Source organism: Callorhinchus milii, unplaced genomic scaffold, assembly GCF_018977255.1.
Source record: "Callorhinchus milii isolate IMCB2004 unplaced genomic scaffold, IMCB_Cmil_1.0 Scaffold3, whole genome shotgun sequence".
NCBI lineage: Eukaryota > Metazoa > Chordata > Chondrichthyes > Chimaeriformes > Callorhinchidae > Callorhinchus > Callorhinchus milii.
In genome coordinates this window covers 65,870,654-65,895,456 of record NW_024704744.1, presented here as the reverse complement: position 1 = coordinate 65,895,456, position 24,803 = coordinate 65,870,654, and the positions used below count along the sequence as shown (strand labels likewise).

Genomic DNA, 24,803 nt, shown 5'->3' with positions numbered 1-24,803 from the left:
GCTTGACTATGCCAACTCCCTGTTTGTTGGCCTTTCCAACTCTTCCTGCCACAAGCTGCAGATAATCCAGAACTCTGTACCTTGTGTCCTCTCCCACCCCAGGCTTTGTGATCCCATCAACCCCACCCTCACCTGGCTCCCCATCCCTCAAAGGATAGAGTTCAAAATCCTCATCCTCGCCTTCAAGGTCCCCCATGGCCTTGCCCCCTCCTACCTCCATGATCTACTAACTCCTTATCAACCTGTCTGCTCCCTCCGCTCAGCAGGTTCTGGTCTACTCCACTTCCCCCGCCCACCCCCGGTCCGCCCCACAATCGGCGGTCAGGCCTTCAGCCTCTCGGCCCCCACCCTTTGGAAATCCATCCGACATTGCCTTCGCCTTGCTCCCTCCCCTCCTTCAAGGCACATCTCAAGACCCTACTCTTTGACCATGCCTTCAACCAACCTCCTGCCCTCCTTATCCCACCCCAACTCCCTGCTCGTGTCCAAATCCCTGACTGGTCAGCACCTTGGGATTTCCTCCCAACGTGAAAGGCACTATACAAATGTAATTTTGTATTGTAAATGGTATATACAGTACATTGATATGGCAGTGAAAATGTTAATGACAGCAGAGTAGATACTCTCAAGGTTTTGGGATTTTATGGAAGTGTAGCACTGATGGGCAAATATTCCTTATTTTGAGGGAAAATTGATGATTAAAGAGGTGATTTACTCAAGGTGATGCAGATTTTTGTGCTGCGAACGCTTCTAGCCTTGAAATCAAAGGGTTATCAGGAATGAATAGGTCATGTGAAGGACTTTTTTTTATTTTATAATGTACCATTCAAATTACTGGCATGGAATGAGGAATGTAGCTGTGTTTATGACTGGACAGTGATGTGTACTGTTCATTTGAGCTTCGTAAGAGATTCTGAATGATGGATTTTGGGAACCTTGGAAACCACATTGAGATATTAGAAGGTTACAGAAGGAACAATTTGGCAAGTTAAATCAACAGAAACGTGGAGGCTCGATCTGTTGTAATGAGGGCTTGTTTTGCACAGTAAGTCCACACGAGGAATATAATGGTCTGCTGTGATCTGCTGAAATAATGATTTGGTATGTAATACGAAAACACATATAGAAAGGCCTTGAAGAACGCTGAAAATGTTTTTCATCAATTCCATTATTTGAACAAGATTGCATAAGTCGTGCTCACCATAAATATCTAAATTCAGAAGGGGGAGATTGGAAATATTTTTAAAATATGAGCAGCAGCATTCACCATACAATATAAATCCTGTATGCCGCTCTAGTAGCTGCAAGTAAAATTAAAATAAGCTATGCTGATTTTATCATCTGAAACCATCACAATAAAGAACTCTTAGTTTGGAAATATAGGAACACATAGACAGACTACTCATAATTCCAGGAGAAGGCTACAGCTGAAAATGGTTAAGTGGAAACTCATGCCACAGAATTCCACTGAGATGTGGCACCAGGTCAGATTGTTTTTGGACAGTGAAGCCCTTGTTCCCCCCAGCTTGCAAAAGATGTCTTCATGCAGAGGACAGTCATAGTAGCCTCGCTGACCAGGCTGAAACAACAGATGAAAATGATTACCTAACAATTGGGGGTAGGTACACAGTGGTCAAGGAAGAAAATATATGTAGCTTTACCATATAAAGGCACATGGATCAATTTTATGACAAAGCATCAGGGTCTCTCCCAGAAGAATCCAGAGGCCAACCACATTCCTTACCCCCTGAGTATTTGGATGCCTAAGCGATGTTTATTGCTTAACACTAAACTTTCATTGGGATCCAACAAGTAACTGTGATGGAGACCCGTGTTGAGAGAGATTGACATAAGAACATAGGCACATACTATCAAGAAATAACCCATTCAGTCTCTCATGGCTGCTGTGCCATTGGGTCTAATGGCAACCCTTTAATTCCATTTCCCTGCCTTTTCTCCCTATGCCTTAGTATCCTTAACTATGAAGTATTTATCTCTCAATGTCTTGAGAAACTTAATTTGCAATCTGCTGCAGAGGATGGTACTCTGAAGGCCTTGTATCACCTTACTAAATGTCTGAGAAGAGCTCATTCATTCTGGACAATAATGGACTTATAATAAATTATGATAGCAGCAATGCAGACAGCAATAATGCAACCATGTGTGTCATCTGGCACGATGTGCCATTGATCTTAATAATACCTTAATCTCTGGTTTGTATCTGACATGCGTTTATGAAATACAGTAGAAAGTGCATTGGCATATTGCATGGTTTGTATAATTAGTATTGTTTAGTGATGCCTAACTGTGATTCAATTGCCATTGGTTGAGTTCAACCCAACAATCCCTTGAAAATCTGTATTACAGCTTCAAACTATTATTACCTTATTTTTATCCATAATTAATATCTGCTATAAGTATGAAGATAAATGTGTTTCTTTACAGCTCTTCATGAAGCAGTTTAAAAGTGTTTTACTGTTTATATTAAAATATTCTGAGTCATATCATGTGCCTCCATTTTTGTCATTTATATTGCACAGGAGTAGACCCAGGGCAGAGCCTATGTTCTCAGAGAAGGCAGTTATAAAAAATTAGTTTCTTACAGCATTTCCTCCTGAATTCCCCCCCCCCCCCCCCCCAAATCACCTGTGGGGTACTTAAGGGCTCCATCCTTGACCATCTTCTTTTCCTCATCTATATGCTCCCTCTGGGCGATGTCATACATGTATGCAGATGACACACAAATCTACTTTGCCTTCTCCAGCACCAACTCCAGGTCTGCCGATTTTCTATCAGCTTGTCTGACAGACATCAGGGCCTGGATGAGTGCAAACTTCCTGCAGCTGAATATGGACAAGACGGAAGCTATACTCCTCGGCTACCGTTAACGTCTTCACTCCTGCAGATCTGAACTCCTCAACCTTCCTGGGCTCTCCCTCAGACTCACCAAATCAGTACGCAATCTAGGCATTCAGTTCGATCTTCAACTGCCCTTCCCCACATCCAGTCCCTGATCAGGACCACCTTCTTCCACCTCTGTCACATTGCCCACCTCCGACCGTACCTTACCACAAACGTAACCGAAACCCTCGTGCATGCTTTTGTCACCTCCTGTATGGAGGTCTCCCCAGCTCCGCTATTCAAATAATCCAACTTATTCAGAACTCTGCTGCCCGCATACTGAACCGGACCAAACTCCGTACCCACATCTCACCAGTTCTGGCCAGGCTCCACTGGCTCCCCATCACCGAACGGATTGACTTCAAGATCCTCACACTCGTGTTCAAATCTATTCACTCTCTGGCATCTCCCTACCTCTCCGACCTCCTCACTCCCCAATCCGCCACCCAGCACCTCCACTCGACTGGCACCAGCCTCCTGCTTGTCCCTCACACCCTCTGCCCCACCATCAGAGGTCAAACTTTCAGCCACTACACCATGAATCTCTGGAACACTCTCCCTCAATACCTCCACCTTGCCCCCTCTCTCCCCTCTTTCAAGTCCCGCCTGAAAACCTTCTGCCGTGCTTACGGCCACCTCCCACCTCTCCGCCAGGCTCCACCACTGTTGATCGTTCTGAGACGCTACCCTGTGTGGAGGGCGCTATATAAGCGCAAGTTGTTACCGTGAATTTGCTTGTACAGAGCTGATGGCAAATGTGAACCTATTTCACTGAGTGGTGTGTCAGTATATATTAAACAGTAAAAATGTTTTCAACATTGATTATGTGAGGTGAAACTTCTTTACACATCGATGTAAGCATGCATTCAGGACCGTCTTTAACAATATACTTTCCCTTGAACAACTCAATATTTCTTAACTCGCAATTTCAATAAGAGCATAAAATAGACCCTATTATTTTAGAGGTGATCTAACAATTGTGTCCTGAAGCTTTAAAAGTTCACAGGTTGTGTAGAATGTGAAAAATGTGATGTCTGATGTGATAACTAAGGCTGGTATCCTGTGCGGCTGAACTCAAAAGTTGCTCTCTGCAGACAGTAGTGCCAATGACTGCTACAGAAAGCTTGAGCTGCCAAGCTACTGGGCCAAAATCAAGGGATTCCACAAAAATAATAAATCACATGTATCACCTGCAAGACACTGTACTTGGATGAAGAAAGGATTGTAACTTTACGTAACAAAATACACATGGTCTTGGCACCTCACACGTTTCTTCATTGTAACTAGCCTTCAGAAATTACTATATAACCATAATACTTACATTTCATATAGCACATCGAAATGTTCCAAAGCATTTCACAGAATTTTACTATAAAAGTGTAATGACTGTATTTGTTGGTGAACTAGCCAATTTGACCACAATTTCTCACAATCATGAAGTAGATCAGCCAATTTGCAAATGAGGGATTGTTGGCCAGATTACCAGAAAAAACATCTTCCCTTATGGAATAGTGCCACAGGACTTTTAATGCCCAGGTGAAGAGGCACATGTGATCTTGGTTGAATGTCTCAACTGAAGGACAGCACCACTAACAATGCAACACTCCTTCAGCATTGAATTCGAGAGTCAACCTAGACAACGTGAGTCCGAAGTTTCAATGTGGGGCTTCAACCAACAACTTTCTGTTTCAGAATGAGAATGCTACCAGCTGAGCCAGGCTGACAGATCCTCCATGTCGTCCAACTTCGAAGCATTTTATATTTTATTTCAGAAATTCTCCTTAATGTTTTTTTGGTCACTCATGTCCCTAGCACACGAGACTATGTGAGTCTCATTACGCAAAGAATACTGTGATAAAGTCTGTGGAGCACTTTGAGACTTCCCCAACATACACATCGGAGTCTGGATTTTAGGCATCTTCATCAACCTTGATGCAGTGAATAGATTGATCTGCCAGAAGACATTCTTTAGCAGTGTGGAAAGGAACTCCCTTTAAGAGTTCAGCTCCCCATGGCTAACCTTACAAATCATGAAACCTCAACCATTCACATAATATGGATTGGGAATCTTTAAGAGTAGAAATTGGATTTGGGTGTCCAAACTGAAGTACTTGTACTCTTGGAAAGTGGATACTAGGCGCAGGTATTTGTTTTTAAAGCACTGTTAGATACAATGCCAGGATGACCAGAATGAGGAAGACCCTACAAGGTAGGTAATCTCTCTTTATAGCTCTATTAAAATAAATCTATTTGAAATATGCCTAATATCGCAACCATCTGGAGTTCTGTAGCTCAGTGGTTAGAGCACTCGCTTTGCAAGCGAGAGAGCTGAGTTCAATTCCAGGCAGAGGGCGAAACCTTGGGCAAGTTTCCTTACTCCACACGCCTAATAATAATCCCTCCAAAACAAAACAATAATAAATTGGTCATTTTCAATCTACGACTGTTTGTGGGACATTGCTGTGCGCAATTGGCTGCCGTGTTCGCCCACAAATATACAGTCAATTCACTTTACAGTGTGTTCTGTGAAGCGCTTTGGGACATCCTCCCGACGTGAAAAGCGCTATATCAAATGCAAGGATTATTATTATTATGTGTAATAATATGTGAAAATCAACCATGAGTTACACCATATACTGGCCTTTTATAAACTGTGGTTGTAGCTCAAAACTTTTAGAATCATTTTAATTCTGTGGTTTGTATATGTGAAAAGAATTTCACATGTACAGCATTTTATATTTTAATAATAATCATATAATGAATGCAAACAAAATTGGCTAAAGAAAGTACTGTACATATGATATATATAAATAGACACATAGAGAGGCAGTAGCCACAGTAATGACAGTAGCCAGACTGCCTGGCATTCATACAACTTATGGTCTCAAATTTAACCTAGTTCCCTCAGTCTAAGCATATACATGTGTTATTAATACATGTGGAGTCAATAAGTTGTACTCCAGCCAGTATGTCTGGTTGCCAGCAGTGGGATCAGGAAGGATGTGCAAGCAAGTTTTGTTCTTCTTTTCATCATTTTTATTAATCTGTATATTTTTGTCTTCTCCCTCTACTGGACATATCTACTTTCATCAGTGTAAATTTTAGATTAATCTCTATATTTCTGTGTTCTACATTTTGTTTATAATATAGTTGGATCAGCAAATACAGTTTGCTTCTGATTTTATTTTTAAACTTAGAAAACGTTTTAATTATTTGATAAAAAATAAGAAAAGTGTAATGCCGGTAAAATACAAAAGTATGCAAATTGTGAAATAATAACATAATAAAAAATGATATATGCATATTATTTTTGCATATATCATATTTTCAGAATTATGGCAGCTTGTGGCATTGTGAATTGTGGCATTTCATCAGTGATGACGCTAAACTCATTATAAAAATTGAGAACCAGCTCTCTATAGTATACAGAAGATCATCTTCTCTTCAGCTCTGCATGCATATTTGGCTTCCAGCCCTGAAGCTGCTTTTTGTCTGTCCCCCGACCCCCAACCCCACCAACTTCTCTCTTCTCCATTGTAGCCTCTATCTCTTTTCTCCAGTCACCACACTCCTTCTTGCCCCCCCACCCCAGTTCAGACACCCAGCCATCTGTATCAAGGCTTTGACATCCTCACAACGTGAAAAGTAGTGTCAAAATTGTTGTTGTTTACCATGAGTTTAATTTCTCTTTCACCAAAATATTTTGGAACAGTTTCTCAAAAGAAGCAACACAACAAATATCCATATTAAAAAGTTGACGGTAAATGATTACAACCATTCTGTTGCAAATAATAACTAAACCATACCAGACTTCCACTAGCATTGTAAAGTATAGAGTTGTAAAGTTAGGTCTGTTATTGTATTTGCAGATTTTTTCAGTCATATAATCTGAAAGTTCTTCAAATATAAATAGTTGAAAGGTTGTTTCAAAATTAAGTGTTTTGCACAGCAATAATTATAGACATTTGGAAAAGAGCATTTCTAATTATAAACAAGTCCTACAATACTTTGAACTTCTAAATTCAATTCCTCCTAGATTCAAATATGACAGTAACTAGGATTCAACGGGATTGATTCAGTTAGTCACCATGAAAATGCAAGAAAGATTGTTGTAATAATAATTTTTAAAATCCTTGCATTTGATGTATATCTAATCACATCATCAAAATGTCTCAAAGCCCCTCACAGGATTTACTGTAAAGCGTAGTAATTGTGTATTTATAGGTGAATACGGCAGCACATACAGTCATCTAGTGAATGCCCAATGTTATCTGGAGCATTGTTGGCCAGGAGAAACTCTCTTCACTTTACATCCAGAGCCACAGGATCTTTAGGGTCCACCTGAGCGAGCAGACACACCTTTAATGCCTCATTGCAAAGAACCACACTTCAGACAATGCAGAGTGGCCCCAGCACTGCACTGGAATGGCAGTGAGATTATGAGCTCAAAGTCATGACATACGGCTTGAATCCACAAACTTCGAAGCCAGGCTGACACCGTCTTTGTTGTGGAAGGGTGATGAGACTGCTATTACCTCACCCTAATATATAGTGTTGATTGTTTTCCGTTAAGAATCATCCCTTATGTATGCTCAGGAGTACTAGCAAACACAATTTATCGATCCCATAGCATATGCAATTTCACTGAAAATTATCAAGTTATCAAATAAAGACTCTCACCTGAAACATTAACCAATCTTTCTCATTCAGATGCTGATCCACCTGTTTCACATTTCAATAGTTTTGTTAATATTCATGTAATTAAAAGTTGTCTTTTGTTGAACAAGAATAATTAGTCTTATTGGATCATATAAAAATAACATTAATATAATGCAGTTTTTTTAATATACTTGTCAGTAGGCAGAAGTAATGCTGTGGCACACAAAAAATGTCTTGCGCATGTTTCAGAGCCTTGGGTCATCCTCCCGATGTGACAGGTGCTACACAAATGTAATTTGTTGTTGTTGGTTTTGTTGTATTATCCATTTGATAGAACCAGATGCCCATTTAAATAGTGGGAATATGCCATTGAAAAAGAGGTTTGTATACTGGGTTAACAAGTCACAAAGGAATAAGACAGGTCTAACGCTTATAATTGAATCTGTCTGGAAAAAAACATAAAAGCAAAATATGTGCATGGACTTAGGTGCATAATGATGTACCGTATAAACAATGTATTGGCCACTTTAATCCTATAAAGTTACTTAAAACCCACTGGCAGCATTTTTATTGTGGAAGGGTGGTTATTGCTATTGCCTCACCCTAAAATAGAGTTTGGCGGTTTTTGCTTCATGTGCAGTCCACTGGCAGTTAACAGTGATGTGGAAAATGATTAGCACCAATCTGGAGAAAAAATTCAGAGCAATCTGAACAATGAACATGTACATTTCCTCAATTTGTAGTACTCCGCCTCTGTACATTTCAGCATTCCAAGCAACAAAAACACCCCCAGCCAAAAATGCTTCAATTCAATCTGACAACCCACTTATATGCGAAGAATAGATGTTTTATTCGAATGAGTTTACTCTTTTGTTTATTGTTTTCAGCCAAATTGACACGAAAATGGGATTTCATTTCAATATCGAAAAAGTTTATACATATTTCCCAGTCGACTAATAACTGAAAAATGAAATGCAAAGCATAACATGGAATTGCAGAATTGTTTCTGGTATTAAAGTGCATAGTGAAGAATGTCTTACTTCACAATTCAGATCAATTCAGACGATGCAACGTACCCACTTAACAGAGCATTTGCGTAACCAGAATAATGTCTTGTTTCTTGTTTGTTAGTTCACTGCATTGACCAAAGCAAACCTTGCCAAAGTTTAGCTTTAGCAGCTGAACTTTTATAATTGTGTCTTGGTTCATGCATCCAAATTGTTTTATTTACTGAAAAACAATATTTACTCAAACAATATTTTATTTATATCTCACTCCCCAAATTGACGAAATATAGTTACTACACTTTACATTAAATTGTTTGAAACCCATTTTTTTGGTCAGCTAGGTGTCTGACACATGCGGAAACTCACGGGTATGCTTAAGAGCATCAAAACCAAACTGAGAATTCTATGCATCCCACCTACATAGTTGTTAGGATGGAATCTGCACTCTCCCTGGAGGGCCACATCCTGCTTACCTAATTCCAGTGGTTTGTGTCCTAATGATTCAGTTCCATAATAATCCTTACATTTGATATAACACCTTTTACGCTGGGAGGGTGTCTCAAAGCTCAATTCTGACGTTCCATTGCAACGCAGTGTCAAAATCGAGCCAGCCCTCTGTGGTGGTCTCGGAAGTCCGGTTACTGAGCCAGGCGGGTCCGCAGTTTTCTGGGTTATTACAGGTGACAGCACAGCCAGCCTGGCTCATCTTCCGGTCTTGGAATGGCAGGCCAGTCATTGGGAGCAGGGACTCTTCCCACTCAGTTCCTGTTAACCCTGCAACTCCAAGCCTAACGGGTAGAGTGGTCCTAACTGGACAAGCAGCCAACGTTGCTGGAGAAAGTTACAGCACTATTATAGATCATTTGGGGTCATGAATAGCGTTCTTAGTCATATCTACCGCTGGGAATGAAATGTCTATCTTCATTTTAGTTTGATTAGTCCATTTTGACAAGTTAATTAGGCACCCAGTAAAAAAAAGTCACATTTGGTAAAAATATTGAACCTGACACTGGAGGTTTTACACATATATATATATATATAAGCAGAGAGAAAGAGATTTGGTGAGTTAAAGATCATCGGGCGGTTATGGAATACTAATCAATACATAAAAGCATTTACAGGAGAGTCCATTCGATGTGTCCTGGACAGTCAGTCCCCACCCAGATAACTTGGTCCTCATTTCTATGGTACGGTAAAGAGGTATTTTTTTCTCATGAATTGATAAAACGTAGACGCGAGGGCACCTGAACGACTTTAGCCTATTGCTAAATAATTAGGCAACAATTCCAACGCTCAGGAAAGCAAATGTGCCCAACTTTCATCTCAGCAGGTTGCAATTTATCACTCAAATGGATACTGCACGCAGAGCGTCTGTAGTGCTTGGGACGTCCTCCCGACGTGAAAGGCGCTGTACAGATGTGATCCTGTTGTTGTCGTCGTCGTCGTCGCGGTCAAAAAGGCAAAGGGCAAGTGTTGGGAGTTACACAAACACACACACCCGTCTGTGGTCACAACTTCACGGGAATTTCATCTCAACCTTAAAATGGGGAGGGAGGGAGGGAGGGGTGAGACGTTTCAATCCATTCAAAAATCGTCAACCGGCTGTAGTTCTTTCCTGTCCCGCGGTGATGATTTCAATCGCATCGAATAACTAATAGTTACGAAAAAATGCAACGAAGCAGCGGGTGGGGCCGGGCGCGCCATTCCACGCTCCTTAAAAATATCAAGACGCTGCTCCAGGACTGAAACACAAGGAAACACCTCGAAGGGAGGTGAGGTTATACACGAAACATGTTTTTATTTGCGGGAACGTGACCAGGTTTGTACAACAGGAAAACAAATGATACTTTTTCACGTGAAACGACATGCGAGAAAGAGCGTGGCTTGGAAAGCCCGATGCTCGCTCGCTGCCCGGGAGGCTAATAAGGTGTCAAAACAGTTGTTTATATCGTGGGTTACATTTTAAATGTAATTTTAAAATGCAAGTTACATTTTACGTGAGATCGACAATTTAATTTAATCCATTGCAAACGGCTTTTTTTCTCCCTCCCTCCCTCCCACCCCACCCCAAAAAAAACACGACCCCCCCCACACCACCCACCTCCCTCCCCACCCCCAATATTTCTTCCCGTGTTTGCTTGTCCATCCGCACGGTTTAAGACGTGAGCCAACGAGGCTGAGGCGTGTGGTTTCTTCAGCTTCTCCCTGGTCTCCCCCGTGTTGGTGCGCGGCCATCGCAGCTCTCAACAACTCAATCCCTGTCAGACCCGGACAGAGCCTCCGCGCCGCCCCACTCCCCCACAGCAGCAGCACCGACAGCCCGGCGTGTGCAATGCACATCAATGGGGCGATTGTGAGAGACACAAAAGGGGAGAAACCCCCTCTCTCCTCCCCCCCCCACCGCATCTCCAGAGGGTGATCCGTCTCACACTTGTCAAAGATCCCCCGGCGGGAGCGAGCGAGCGAGAGAGAGAGAGAGAGAGAGCGAGAGAGAGAACGCGCGCGCGCGTCGGTTTTTTTTCAAAAAAAAAGGGGGCCTCGCGCTTCTGACCTTCCGTTCGCGAGAGCGGTACTCGAGCGCGCAGGCGCACGCGGGGGTGGGGGGGGGGGGGGGGAGGTGAGGTGAGGCGGTCTCCTGCCACAGCTCCCACCCCCAGCTCGCTCGCTCCATGCGCGGCCGGGATTTACTTACTTACGTACGCACGTACGCACGTACGTCCGATCCCTCCCTCCGCTTCACAGAGAGAGAGAGAGAGAGAGAGGAGGAGCGCGAGCCGTGTGTGTATAGGGGGCGGGGCAGGGGAGAGAGAGAGAGAGCGGAGGGGGGGAGGGATTTCGTGCAAGCGCGTCACGTGATGAGTTAAATGGTTTTTTTCCCCCTCTGTCTCCCTCCCGTGGAGCTGCTGACGGCGTCTGAAGGAGGAGAGCTCGAGCAGTAGCCGTTAGTGCTGGAGCTCGTGCAGTGCGGAGAGAGCGGCGCTCAGCAACGGCAGCAGCAGCAGCAGCGACAGCGAGACAGCCACAGCCACAGCCCCCGGGGCTGCGAGACTCACTCACTCACTCACTCACACACTCACTCACTCACACACTCACTCACTCACACGAGTAGATAATTCAACAACAACAACAAAATAAACAGGAGACCCGCACTGGGATAAAGAGGAACAGAAGAAGAAGAAGAAGAAGAAGAAAAAAAAAGAGCCACAACGAGAGAGAAAAAAAAAGGGAGAGAGAAAGAGAGAGAGAGAGAGAGAGAGACAGAGACTCTTCTTCCCGAGAAGTTTGTTCTTCTGGACTCTGTGGTTTTTTTTTACAGGCTGTGTGTGTGTGTATATAGATATCTATATATATATATATCTATATACACCTATACATTTGGGGCGTTTGTGCGTGTGCGCGGGGTTTTTTGGGGGGAGCAAGTTTGTTTGGAATATGGTCGGGGAAATGGAGAATAAGGAGCGACCCAAACCGACCCCAGACTATCTCATGCAACTGATGAACGACAAGAAGCTGATGAGCAGTCTGCCCAACTTCTGCGGCATTTTCAACCATTTGGAGAGGTTACTGGACGAAGGTATGGCGATGCGATGCGAGGGGAGGGGAGGGGAGGGAGCATTCCTTTACACATGTGTAAACACACCAAACACTTTAAACAGTCAATGGTCATATCAGGTGGTGGTGGGGGGGGTCTTCCCTGTCCCCCTCTCACTCACACACAACAGTTGGAAGAATGTTTCTTTGGATTGCATTAGTCTCAGGCGGGAGGGGGGGAGGGAGGGAAAGGGGGGGCTTACATTTCCTCTCCTGCACCAACCCAGGGAACTAGTGAAAACTCGGAGCAAATCCGTTGCGAAGATGGCAGTTTTTTATTTTATTTTGCACCACCCGCTTCTGGGCGGCTTTTCGGGACAGTCCCGGGCGGTTGATCAGTTTCTGCGACTTGACATTCGTGGGTACGGCGTGCAATGCCACGCCAAGTGAGGCGCGTTAAAGCCAAGGCTCCTGGCACTTGGCTTGACTTCATCGGGTTGGTGGGTTGGGGGTGGGGGGTGGGGGGGGGAATAGAAATGCCTTTCCTGTGGCACAAAAGGTCGCTGGACAGTGAAAAGCTGCGCGACAAATGCACCGAGAACTGGCCCCCACGTATCCTGCAGAGGGAAATCAGTGTTGCTCAGTGCAAATCAGTGTCCGCCCTGTTCTGTACTGTTAGACATGTAGGTGTTAAACGCACTGTTTGATCTAAGGGGGTCGGTTAGGGTTTCCTAGGATTGAATGGAAATCTTCCACTCACGATCGGATCCACGCGTGGCCGAACTGTTTTGCTCAGCTCGAGGGTGTTATTGGGAATTTGCCTCTCCCCCCCCCCCCCATCCCCCTCCCTCTCTCCCTCTCTCCCTCTCTCTCTCTCTCGCACGAGAATATGATTTGCAGATGTTTCCGCGGTCTGAAGTGTCCGTGAGGCGCAGTGATTTAGCCCCCAAAACCCTGGCTTAGAGAAGCCGAGAGGCGTCCCGTGGAGGCGGAGAAAATTGAAAGGGGGAGATCGAGCTGAGGCGGAGAGGGCAGAGACGTTCAGAGATGGCACGAAACCGGGGAGCGAGCGAGAGGGGGCAGAGGGAGAGAGAGGGAGAGGGAGAGGGAGAGAGGGTGAAAAGGGCACGTATTTGGGGAGAAACCAGGCAGCCGATTGGAGAACAGAGAGAGTGCAAATGAACGCGTGAACATTGGGGGACATGAACAGGGCAGAGGAATGGGCACATAAAACGGAAACGATATGAGGAGTTGGCAAACGTCAGCTCGTCTTGCACCTGTATTGAATAACAGTTCAGGACGTGTTGCCCGTGAGGTATCGGGGCAGCTCTCACTGTGTTACATACTCAGTGATTTGTGTAGCTGACACCTCAAATTCTGTGCTCTCACAAATTGCGTCCACTATACAGTCTTATCTCCTAAGGTCCGAACTCGTTAAAATACATTTTATTCCATCTGTTCGGCACCGCTGTGAGATACTTTTGGAAACTGTGTTCTCCTTCCCACATCCTGGCGACCCTTAGCACTGTCAGCAGTAATGCGTTTTGATCTGTTGCAAGACCTTAACATAAACATAATTCGGGAATGCAGAGATATCTTACAGGAAACAACAAATACAAGGGAAAAGGAAATGGGTGGGGGGACACGACACGGAACACAATCGCCAATGCCCATTGGTAACTACATAAGAGATACATAGAAACAAAATAAAACAAAAGAAAGTTGTTTCCATTCGAAAAAAAATCACCGTTATCACAAATCTTTAGTGTGCATATTGCGACTGAGAATGTTTTAAGGGAAGTTACAGTTGAAGGAGTTAATCCGAACTTTTAATGAAGTTTGAGAGGAACAATTCAGATCATTCTGGTAAAACCAGAAGAAACGGGAGAAAAAAAAGAGTCCAAGAATCCAAGGGGGTCGGCATGACCCCAGTAAACTAACCATTGATCTGTAGACAGGGAGTAAGTTGTTTTGCATTTCACTCTAATTGCAGTGTTTATGTGGGGCATTGGGGAGAATTTGGTTTCAGCAATAATAAATACAAGAGTTGTAAATAACGGTATGGGAAAATCCGATCCTCTACCAGGAGGAAGTACTGTACTGTACTGTTCACCGCAATGATCCTACCCTTGTGACTGGTGGGTTTTTTTTGTATGTGGAGTGAACTATGAAACAAACGCAGGCACTAAATCAGCTGAAATAATGATACTACACCCAACCAAATACATTGTACCGTCCTCTGCAGTGGGAAATTCTGCGGAAATTCGTGTTAACCTTTTGCCATCTTTTTCAATGTCGCCGAATCAACTGGTGACCTTTCCAGACGGCTGCGGTGATCTTTAACGTCAGTAAATTCGGTGCGATAACTCACGCAACTTGTTGAGAAACTAACTGTTGGTTGTCCGACGGACAACTTTCCATTCAAAATCCTGTAGCCCTTTTTGGCAGTGAGTTACTGACATGCTCCGAATCCAGTAAATCAACTAAGCAACGTCGGGGTTTGAGACTGCAGCATTTCCCCTTTTCAGTAAGAGAAATGTGTATTAATGGGAGAGGAACTGAACTCCTCTGCTTTTGGTTTGCTCGCCTTTTTAAGCGCAGATAAGTTTCTGGAACATTGACATCTCCGATATTGGGTAAATCTGTCAGGTTTAGCCCTAAGTTCCAGGTTTGGACGGCAGGGCGTGCTAGATCTTTCTTTGGGAAATTGAAAACAATTTTGAAAAAAAGAACTAATCGCTCATAAACCCTTTTCGTTTTTCTCTCATAGCGTTTTCAGTTCTTCATTTGCTGTATTGAGGTGCGTTGACCGAACGAACATAATCCACAGCGAAAATAGCTTTGATAACTTTACGAGTTTGATCCGTTTTGTATCAAAGCGGCTTCACACGCACAGCAACAAGGCTGGTGGTTTTAGTTGCGATTAATGTACTGTTTTGCTTCACATATCAAAATATTTTGAATCCCCTCAAATAACACAAAACAGTAGTTTCCTACATAACTTGAATGAAAGTATTACAATGCATTGTTGTTTGGATAACCAAGCGTACTATATACCTGTATATACATATATATATACCAGTATGTATCCATTCAACTATATGAATGGATTGCTGGGTTACTCTTGTAACTGTATTGGACTTGTCTGGTAGATTTCTTTCTGGACTGGAAACCTTGCTGGTAATCCCCTCGACAGTGAATTTAACAGGGGAGGTAGAATCAAATTAAATTGGGTATTTTTTTTACTATTCTTACGTTTCTCTCTGGTGAGTTGATGGCTATCACGGATGGGGTTGTGGTGTCTGCGATGATATCTTCAAGTGCTTCATGGTTGAATGGACAGAGAATGAAGAAATATAAAAAATCTGTTCCTTATTGTCTGTTGATTTGTTAGGAAAATATATGATTATGATCTTTGTTTCACTAAGCTTCTGTGCTCAAAATTACACATTTAAGTTGCATTTTTGTTTTGTAAAAATATAAGGATGCCTTGCAGACAGGATAACGAGTAGGAAGTGTTTTAATCACATCACAGCATATAGGAAGATGATCTTTCCCGTGTGTGGGATTTACAGTGTTTCCTGGAATTGTTAGATCTAAAGAATGATTTATTTTAATGCTGTACAAGAAGGCTAATTTGCAGCCCTGACAATAATTAGTGAGCAATTCAACATTAAGTCATCAGATTGCGTGCTTTCACAGGAATTTTATATCCATTTACATTTTGGAAGAAAGGAATTTCATTTTTCAGACCATAGTGACAGATTATTGCTAAAACAGATTGCTAGTTCTGTTTGTTCTGGTCATGGGATCTAAGGATATGACAGTATGAAATCTTAGTGGTGTCATCATTTTAGAGCAAGTCATTTAACACACCAGAACTCTACAGCGCAATGAATCAATTCTGCGTGTGCTTTTACAAAGTTATTTTTGTTAAAGTAAAATGGCTCAACTTGGGCTTCATAAGCTATCTTCTGTCTATTATTGTTTGGTAGTGGATAGGGAAAAGAACACTTAAGACTGTTTTTTCTATACACGCATTAGCAGCATAGGATAGTATTGATTGCTACACGATGGTGACTTTCAAAATGTGCAGTACTAAAATTGTTTAAAACATGAAGGATTTGTGGTAAAACATCAATTGTTATGTGACCTGTATATAGTCGCTCTGAATTGGTTGGAGGTACAGTAAAACTCGCATAAGTCTTATCTTAATGAAAGTTTTAATCGTTTAAGTCATACTTCCACCCAAGTGCTATTCAGTTTCCTATCAAAACCATTTAGATTTCTCTGCACTAATTGTATTAATCAGTTTCTAACTTGTAACAAATATCAGTAAATATTTCTGACGTGTGAGGTGCAATTTAAATGTAATTTGTTCTTACTCCGCTCCCCCATTCTCCATTACTTCTGCTCTTACCAGCTGCACTGAATCGTGGAAAATAACGCGTTGACCAGTCGACGCATGCGCACGCACTTATCAGCCGGCTGCATTGAATCGTAGGAAACGTAGTCTTGATCCATTGACGCATGTGCAGAAGAACTTCATTTTCCGAGACTCAATATGATTCCAATGCTTGCCATTAAGTGTACAAGCGACAACAGGTCAAGACGCATTGAATCGCGAGAAACGTAGTCTTGACCCATCACTCCATGAACACTTAGTGGCTGCGGTGATGAACTACCTCATGAGCACTTTCCGTCTGCATTGAATTATGCACTCACAGTGTAGATTTTTTATTAAACAGATTTTATACGACATACAGTTTAACTGCAACTCAAAATTCACTTGAGTCATAATAAATGTTATGGTCTCAACTGATACGATTTGTGTGTGTGTTTTACTGTATATGTAATTCTAGGTTTGGCACGGTGTTTGCACTGATCTGTTCACCTCGTGAGTTTGATTTATTGGGAGAGGAATAAAATGTAGTAACTACACAAGAAAAAGAGGGAATTTGCATTCCAAAGTGATGGTGTCCATCATTTACTGTTGGGTATTAGCCTTTGATTTCTTACTGCACTGCTAACCGAGTGGTCCGGCCCAGATCAAAATTCACTGATATTTTGTTCATTCACTGTTTTAATCAATGGCGTAATGGACTGATGTTAATTTAGTAATTAGATGTAATATGTTGAAGAGCTGGGTTATTTTCAGTTCAAAGTAATTTTTTTGAAAATTAATTTGCTTGTATTGAATGCCATTTTTAAAAAACATTATGCTCAAGTGGAATATTGTTCAGTATAATATATATATATGTATTTTTAACTGCTATGCTTTCCCCGCGCACACCGCCTCACTATCGGTGGCCGAGCCTTCAACAACTACACCCCCAGCCTTTGGAATTCTCTCCCTCTATCCCCTGATTGACCCACTTTCTATCTTTCTAAATCCTGCTTAAAAATCTACCTCTTTGACCACAAATACAATCACTACCCCCATACCCTCCTCCCTTATCCAATACTCTTTGAAGTGCTCTGAGAGCATGTTGAAGGGTGCTATATAAATGCACGTTGCAAGACCGCATTTATGAGAATATTAGACGGCAGAGTTTTTTTAAACATCAGCAGCCTAAAAAATAATTTCACAAAAAATACTGATTTCTTCAAATTTAACATGTAACTTGGTTTTACTATGGGTAACGTAACAAATGCTTTAATTAGTCTTTTTCCCACAAAACAGTCAATTCACTTTACAGTATATTCTGTAAAGTGCTTTGAGATGTTTCGAAGATGTGATTGGGCCCTATATTAAATGCAAGGATTATTATTATTACTACTTTTAAGCATTGGTGTGCAACTTTATCAATGTGTTTGGTTGTGAGATTTTGCACACAAAACATTCAAATCATTGCTATTATTGCTATTATTCCCCTATTTTTTACATGATACAATCATTAGTAGTGAGATGTTTTGTAACGGGTTTCAAGAGCTCTAATTTGTTTTAACCTACCTAGAGGGGTGTAATGGCAGCTTGAAAGGACATCATGCATATCTGATACCGTATTGGAAATTTTAAGACGCACTGTATATCCTTTCATCCAAAGTGCTAACTTCTTTTGGTGGATCTTGTCATTTTTATGAATGTGTGAGAAAGTAGTTGCATACTGTATTCATAAAGCAAAATAATTGTTCAATTCATAATCGTGTACAGATATCTATTGGTAAATTTCAGAGATCTAAGTCCATTTCATGACATGTCAGTCTTGAGTCAGTTCTTTGATTGTATTAGCTGGACAGTATGATAGTGTATGCGCTTCAGCATTTTTGTTGCTATGAGTTTTTTAAGCTATTTAATAAAATTAGTTCAAAACTATTTTGATTGTCCCGAGGTTCACTCCTGACTACGTTTTACCTGTAGCATTACTGAGGAAAGCAAACTAAAACACAATCTCTCAACATAGAAACAGTTCGACTGAGGTGATCTCGTGCCTCAGAAATAACAGCTTTTGAAATATTCATACATAAAGACAACTTGACTCACAACTTTTAAAATTCTCTTCCAAACAATGTGCCCAATCCCATAATTTCTTTGTGATGCTTGAATGTTGTGCAGTCAACTCTACTTGTTTAAATGTGGGGTATCTGGTATTTTTTATTGCAAATGAAGACCAGTGAATTAAACCTTTGTTTAATGCTCTTTTGGGAAAAGCGATTGGGAAAAGGTATTTATGGTTCCTGCTCCAAAAGCATTCTTCCTGGTGAATTGAGAGTTGCTCTGCACTCTCCCCAAGATAGAGAACACAATACTGGATCTCAGCTCCTCATGCAATCTTAAGCCATTTCAGTACTATAATGTTGTTAGGAAAGAACTGATCACAACCCAAAGCGGCGCTATTGAGCTTAGTCCAGTGACAGTTTTGGATTGGTCTGGGAGCCAATCTGGAGCTACCTGATACTTGAAGTACAGTTTCAATGAGTAAACAACAATACCCAGCAGTACAGAGCTTGGCTTTGCATCTATTGTCTCCAGGTTGATTTCCAGGTCATTTGTAAGCTGCTAGGCCCATTATACTCATTGGAGTTGCTCTGGTTCCTTATAACCTGTATCACTGGAGAAACTTTGTGTAGTGAATAGTGTTAAAGAAAAAGTAATTCACAGGTTACTTACAGAATATTATTTTTCCTTATACTGCCATTCCTCAAATCCTCAAAAAAATAATTAAAAAGGACACCCTAAATCATAGCTTTGAATTGCTATCAAGTGACTATCTTTCTCTGGGAAGCCTCTTAAAAACTGTCTGTACCTTAGATTTGAGGAATACAGCATAGCTAGGAGCAGTACTTTGAGCAAATAGTACCTTCCTCTGGACTTTATTTTCCCTTCAGTAATTTTTAGTTGAAAAATTTTGATGAAACTTGTTGTAGAACGAAGCCAATTGATACTGCAGTTGATTAAAGTCAGCCAAATGGAAGAATTGTTTTTTCAATGTAGAAATTTATTTTCCTTTAGGGCAGTATAATTTCAGTATTCTGAAGATTAGGCGCACCTTCCAAAATTCAGTTGCTACCATTTAATATTAGAATGACTTTATTAAATCACTTCATGAATTGGCTCTATATCCTTAAAGGAGATATATACCTTAATTTGTCATCATTGTTAGTAGACAGGCTCTAGTTTTGCAACTCTTATCATTATTTCCCAACAGAAATGGGTAATGGTTAATTGTGAACAAAATTGCTCTCTCGTTGAGGCTTGTGCTTTCCATGTTGGTGGACTGAAGGCACTGCAATTCAACATTTGCCCAATTACACCCAGCATTTTTCACAGTGAAGGAGATGATAGGGTGGTTATCACGCTACCTGACCTAGAGAGGGGTGTAGAGAAGTGGGATTAGCTAGGCCAGCTGGTAGTTCATTTAAAAAATAATTACTGTCAGGAGGAATAAGGCTGCATGAAAATTGTTTCATAGAAGAAAACAAAAGACTGTCTGCTCGTTTAAATACAGAATTAACAGAATAAACAATGCACTGTTTAATTGCTTACAATATAAAAATACAAAATTACATTTGTAAAGTGCCTTTCACGTCAGGAGGACATGAAAGGCGTACACCACTAAAGAAGTGGTGGATTCAAACCAGTGCTGGCTTTAATGACATTCCCTTTTGGGATTAATGCTTCTCTTGCAAATTAGAATTGATCTTATGTGGGCTTCAGTGCACTTCACATTGAATGAATGGACGCACTTCTTTCTTTCCTCACCTCCCCATTATACTGGAATATTTACAGCACAGAAGACGAATGCCATTTGCCTGATCAAGCTGGCTCTTTGAAAAAACATTTAATTCCATTTTTCCAGCCTTTTTCCCCATACCTCTGCAAATTACTCCTTGTAAATAATTATATCTTTCCTTCTTGAAAGCTATAATGGATTCATCCTCGACTACTGCACCCGCCAGTGCATTCCCAACAATTCACTGTTAAAAATTCCTTCCCCCCCAACCCTTAGCTAATTATCTTAAATTTAGCCATTCGCTTTCCATTATCAAATAACATAATTGTATTTAACTTGTATCTATAATCAAGTAATGGAAAGCAAGATTAATGTTTATTAATTAGCAGAAATTTTACTTTCTGTGATACTAGTATATGTATTGTGTACTACATTAAGTTATAGAGAGTATAGAAAGCTTTGACAGTCCAGTGCTAAATAACTAAATAATTTTTTTTAAATTCATATTAAAAAGAACATGCTTTGCAATTTTCTTTTTAAAAGGGGGAAATCAGAGCATACAACACATTAAAATGGACAATTTACAATTGGAAAGTGAAAAGTTCTTATGAGGAAGTAGGCTCCCTTCCCTCAGAAATGAATTAATTGGTGATCATCCATTCCTTGGTATATTTGAATCAGTTTGCTTATTTCCCTATCAATAAAACATCAATAGAATTAATTTAGATAAGAAGTAAATGCAAAGAGGAATGATAATCCTTGGGAGTTCTTTGTATGTAGTACAATGTAGTATTTAAAAAAGTTAACCTATAACCTATACTATGTACTACTTTCTGCCCTAGGTTTGTTCATGTTTAAATTAGCAAAGACACTCCTTCATCACTCCCAGTGGATGTGTAGAACTTGTTTATGTATGCTAGAAAAGTATTGCTCATACTTGTTTGCACAATTTTACAGTAACGATACAGATCATGTAGAATCTTTTATTCTCTTGCTGTGCAGCCATGCCAATTTATGAAGCTTAAAGTACTTTAGCAACAGTACTGATGATTCTTCACAGTAGGCACTCCCTGTGCAGTGGGAATTTGGTTTCATCTGTACTTTTGGGTTGACATGGAATTGGGTTAACTCCTCACAGAGAGTAGGAAACATTATAAGATAAATTAGCCTGGTGTGCTCTTTGTTGCCAGCATTTTTCAAGTAATGGCTTGGTGAGAAACTGAGAGGGAAATTTTAAATACGATATTTAGAGCCATTAAGCATCTATGCATATTAGAAGTTCCAGCTTTATAGTTTAAACTAAGCTGTCTGGATCCAGATGGTATTGTAATTGTGACATTTAAAAAAATGTTGTGTTAATCCATTATATACCTGCAGTTGAATATCATTGAAGATATATTCACTATTATTAGTATGGGAATGCATAAACTTCTCACCCACATGGTTATTTTTTACCCACTCTTGCTCCACGTACATATATCAGAATATTCTGGAGTATATAACTGGTACATGATACTACAAAACAATCAAAGAACATACAGTTTCTCTTTGCTATTGGGAGGTAAGGTAGAATATTAAGTAAAATTATTTTAATCTTCAACTAAATTCCTGAAAGTATAAAGCACTTACATAATAAAATGATTACTGAAAAGCCCAAGCCATACTTTATGTGGGTGAATATTGTGAACTGATGAAGTATAGTTTGATGTACATTTTGAACCATTAATATATTTGCATAAGATTATTTTGACTTGCTTTACATTAATGACTAAATTTCCTACTCACTTTGCTGGAAGACAAAGGAAGAATAACTTAAATTCTTCAACTTAAGTAAATTGTGCGATTTTCAACTTCCATTTTTTGAAGTCTGCTCGTTTCAGTTTCTATATTTGGCAAATAACTTAATGGAAAATCAAGTGCTTTGTAATATGACTGCTTTTACATGAAGTGGCTTTAAACAACAGGTTATAATATCCTTGCATTTGATATAGCAATGTATCAAGCTACATATATATATAAATAATTATATATTATAATATAAATTATAGAGGTTGATAATTGATGTTGGCTTTATGTCATTCGACAATTCATATAACAGGGAATGTGAACTTCAGTAATGGCTCTTAAACTCCAATGATAAAAAATTTTTTAGCTGACTTTTTAAAATCATTACACAAAATAGTTTTTCTGAAATTCTTTGTTCCTTGATACAATCTGGTCCAGTTTGAGCACTTTATCTGATCTGATAGGGTTTGGCACTGATTAATCATACTTCAATATTGTCATGGACTCTTGGGTTGATATTGATCAACTCTCAGAGTTTCATGATTCATGACTCCAGCCTTAATCTGATCTCCATAGTACCGTTCAGTGTATACAATAGCTCTCTGGTATACTAAAATAAGGTCCTCCCTCTTATTTACTAAACATCAGTGTTATGTTTGTGTAGTCTGTTGAGACTTTGCAGCAATATACAGTATAAACAAAAAGCTAAAGAGAACTGAATTCAAAGGTCAGTGGAACAAAAGTTCGTGGCTGATATTCTTGGCAAAAGTATCTTAGGAGTCTTTATTAATGACAATTTTAGCCTTCCTATTGTGAACCTCTATGGTATTGCATCAGAATGCCATTGTTGGAGGTTCACTGGGAACCCCTTGTAAAACTGAATAGACAGCCCAAGAATCTGTGGCTCAGGTTAGGAAAAGCTCTAGAATTTGTAATACAATTTACATTTATATAGTATCATTCACATTGGGAGGATATCTCAGAATATTTTGCACTGCTGGCTGGGCACCTGAGAGGGGAAAGATACCTGAAAGCTTGGTCGAGATGGGTTTGGAATTTGGGGAGGGAGGGTGTAAATAAGGGACTCTGGAATGGGGTTTCTGAGAGTGGGGGATAATTGGGTTGAAAGCAAGCCTACCGAGGGTCAGGCAGATAGGGTAGGGGACATGAAGCAAGCCAATATTCTCTGAGGGAAGGGAGTAGCCAGATCGGTAGGGGCTGTATGAGGTTGCAGAGGTAGGAAGAGTGAGACAGTGGAGAAATTTAAAGGTGAGAACAAGAATCTTTGGTGGATGAGGAGCAGGTGGAGCCAATTGAAGAAGGGGGGACAGGTTTGTGGACTCGAGTGTGGGGATGACTTGTGGGGATAGTCCACAGCTTGTCTAAAGTAGCTGGAGAGTCCCCAGCTGGCGAGCAGGGCTTTGTTTAAGCCTGGACATCATGAAAGCATGAATGAGGGTCTTAGCAGGCTGCGGGAGAGTTTATGGTAGAGGTGGGAAATTTTCGATGTGTATGCAAATACCTAAACACCCAATGAAGTTCATCTTTTAGATGTTGAACCTTTTTAAAGAGATTTTGCTTTACACGTAAAGACTTTTTTCTTTCATTCAGTAATTTGCAAAATTTTCACAAGATCTTTTAAGACCCGTCTTCATTTTCTTGAAAAATGCGCATTTTAGAAACCATACAAAAGTGAATTTTGCAGTATTTGGAAGAAAAAAGATATGACTGATGGTGGACTTCAATCAACTGAACATAAGATGGGAATGCCCAAGTGGGAAGGAATCTTGAGCTTGTGAATGTTGTGCATGACTACTTCCTGACTGTGTGTGTCATGGCACCCACAAGGGGCAATTCCCTCCTTCACATAGTCAGTGACCCAGACACGATTCAGGGAGTAGAGAGAGTTGATCCATTAATTGACAGTGACCACAGCTCAATAACATTCAATTTGACTTGGGAAATGACTGAAGCTCCAAATTCTATACAACTTCTACAACCAAATATTTCTATAGCCAAATTCTATACAATGTTAGGCAAGCATTTTTTAGGAGTGTGAGGGCTGATTATGTGGATTAAGAGGCATTAATTACTCAAAGATAAATGGGCATTCTTAGATAGGCTTAATGGGCTTCCTAAATGGGCTCAATGGGCTGACGTTTGACATCCTCTGGGATGGATGAACTGTACACCTACAGAAAGGCATGGGGAGATTTGTGAAACGCTGACAGACGTTATGAGGGAGTTAATTACTACCGATGATGTTCCAACAGAGTGGAAGGATGCAAATGTTTTTTTCCATATTCACGAAAGGTAACAGAACCATACTTGGTGATGACAGACCTATTAGTTTGACCTCACTAATTGAAAAAATTATTGAGTCAATCATTAGAAAGAAAATGGAATATTACCTATAAAAAGTAGCTTAATAAATGACAAGCAGGACTGATTCAGAAGAGGTAGATCTTGTCTGACCAAGCTCATGGAAGCATGAGCTATGAGCAATAATTAAATGAACTCCTGCTGTTCTTGAACCAACTACAGGTGTAGTCCTTGCTGGTTCTTTTCAGTTTTTCCTTCTCTTTCTGCCTTGAACACTTGAATATCAACGAGGACTTTGGACTTTGTCTTGTATGTAGAGAAAGCATATTTTGGCTTCTAAAAGGACTGCAGAGACACAAAATGATAAACTTGGCCTAATAAATATTCAACTTCTCCAAAGCCCTTCTGTTTTGTTTCATTTTGC

The 24,803-nt window shown here is 40.6% G+C and overlaps 1 protein-coding gene across 8 annotated transcripts in view; it reads left to right on the top strand.

Annotated features, from left to right (window-relative positions):
- Positions 1–11,785: 11,785 nt before the first annotated feature.
- LOC103175763 (protein quaking) overlaps positions 11,786–24,803 on the top strand; it is a 264,429-nt gene continuing 251,411 nt past the window's right edge. For 5 of the 8 annotated variants that reach the window (XM_007888979.2, XM_042333042.1, XM_042333043.1 and 2 more), the window contains exon 1: positions 11,930–12,141. In XM_007888979.2, coding sequence (XP_007887170.1) covers positions 12,000–12,141 — 142 coding nt within the window. In that variant the 5' untranslated portion in view covers positions 11,930–11,999. Of the gene's footprint in view, positions 12,142–24,803 lie in introns of all 8 variants that reach the window. The other 3 variants (XM_007889193.2, XM_042333046.1, XM_007889200.2) reach the window with 1 other exon arrangement.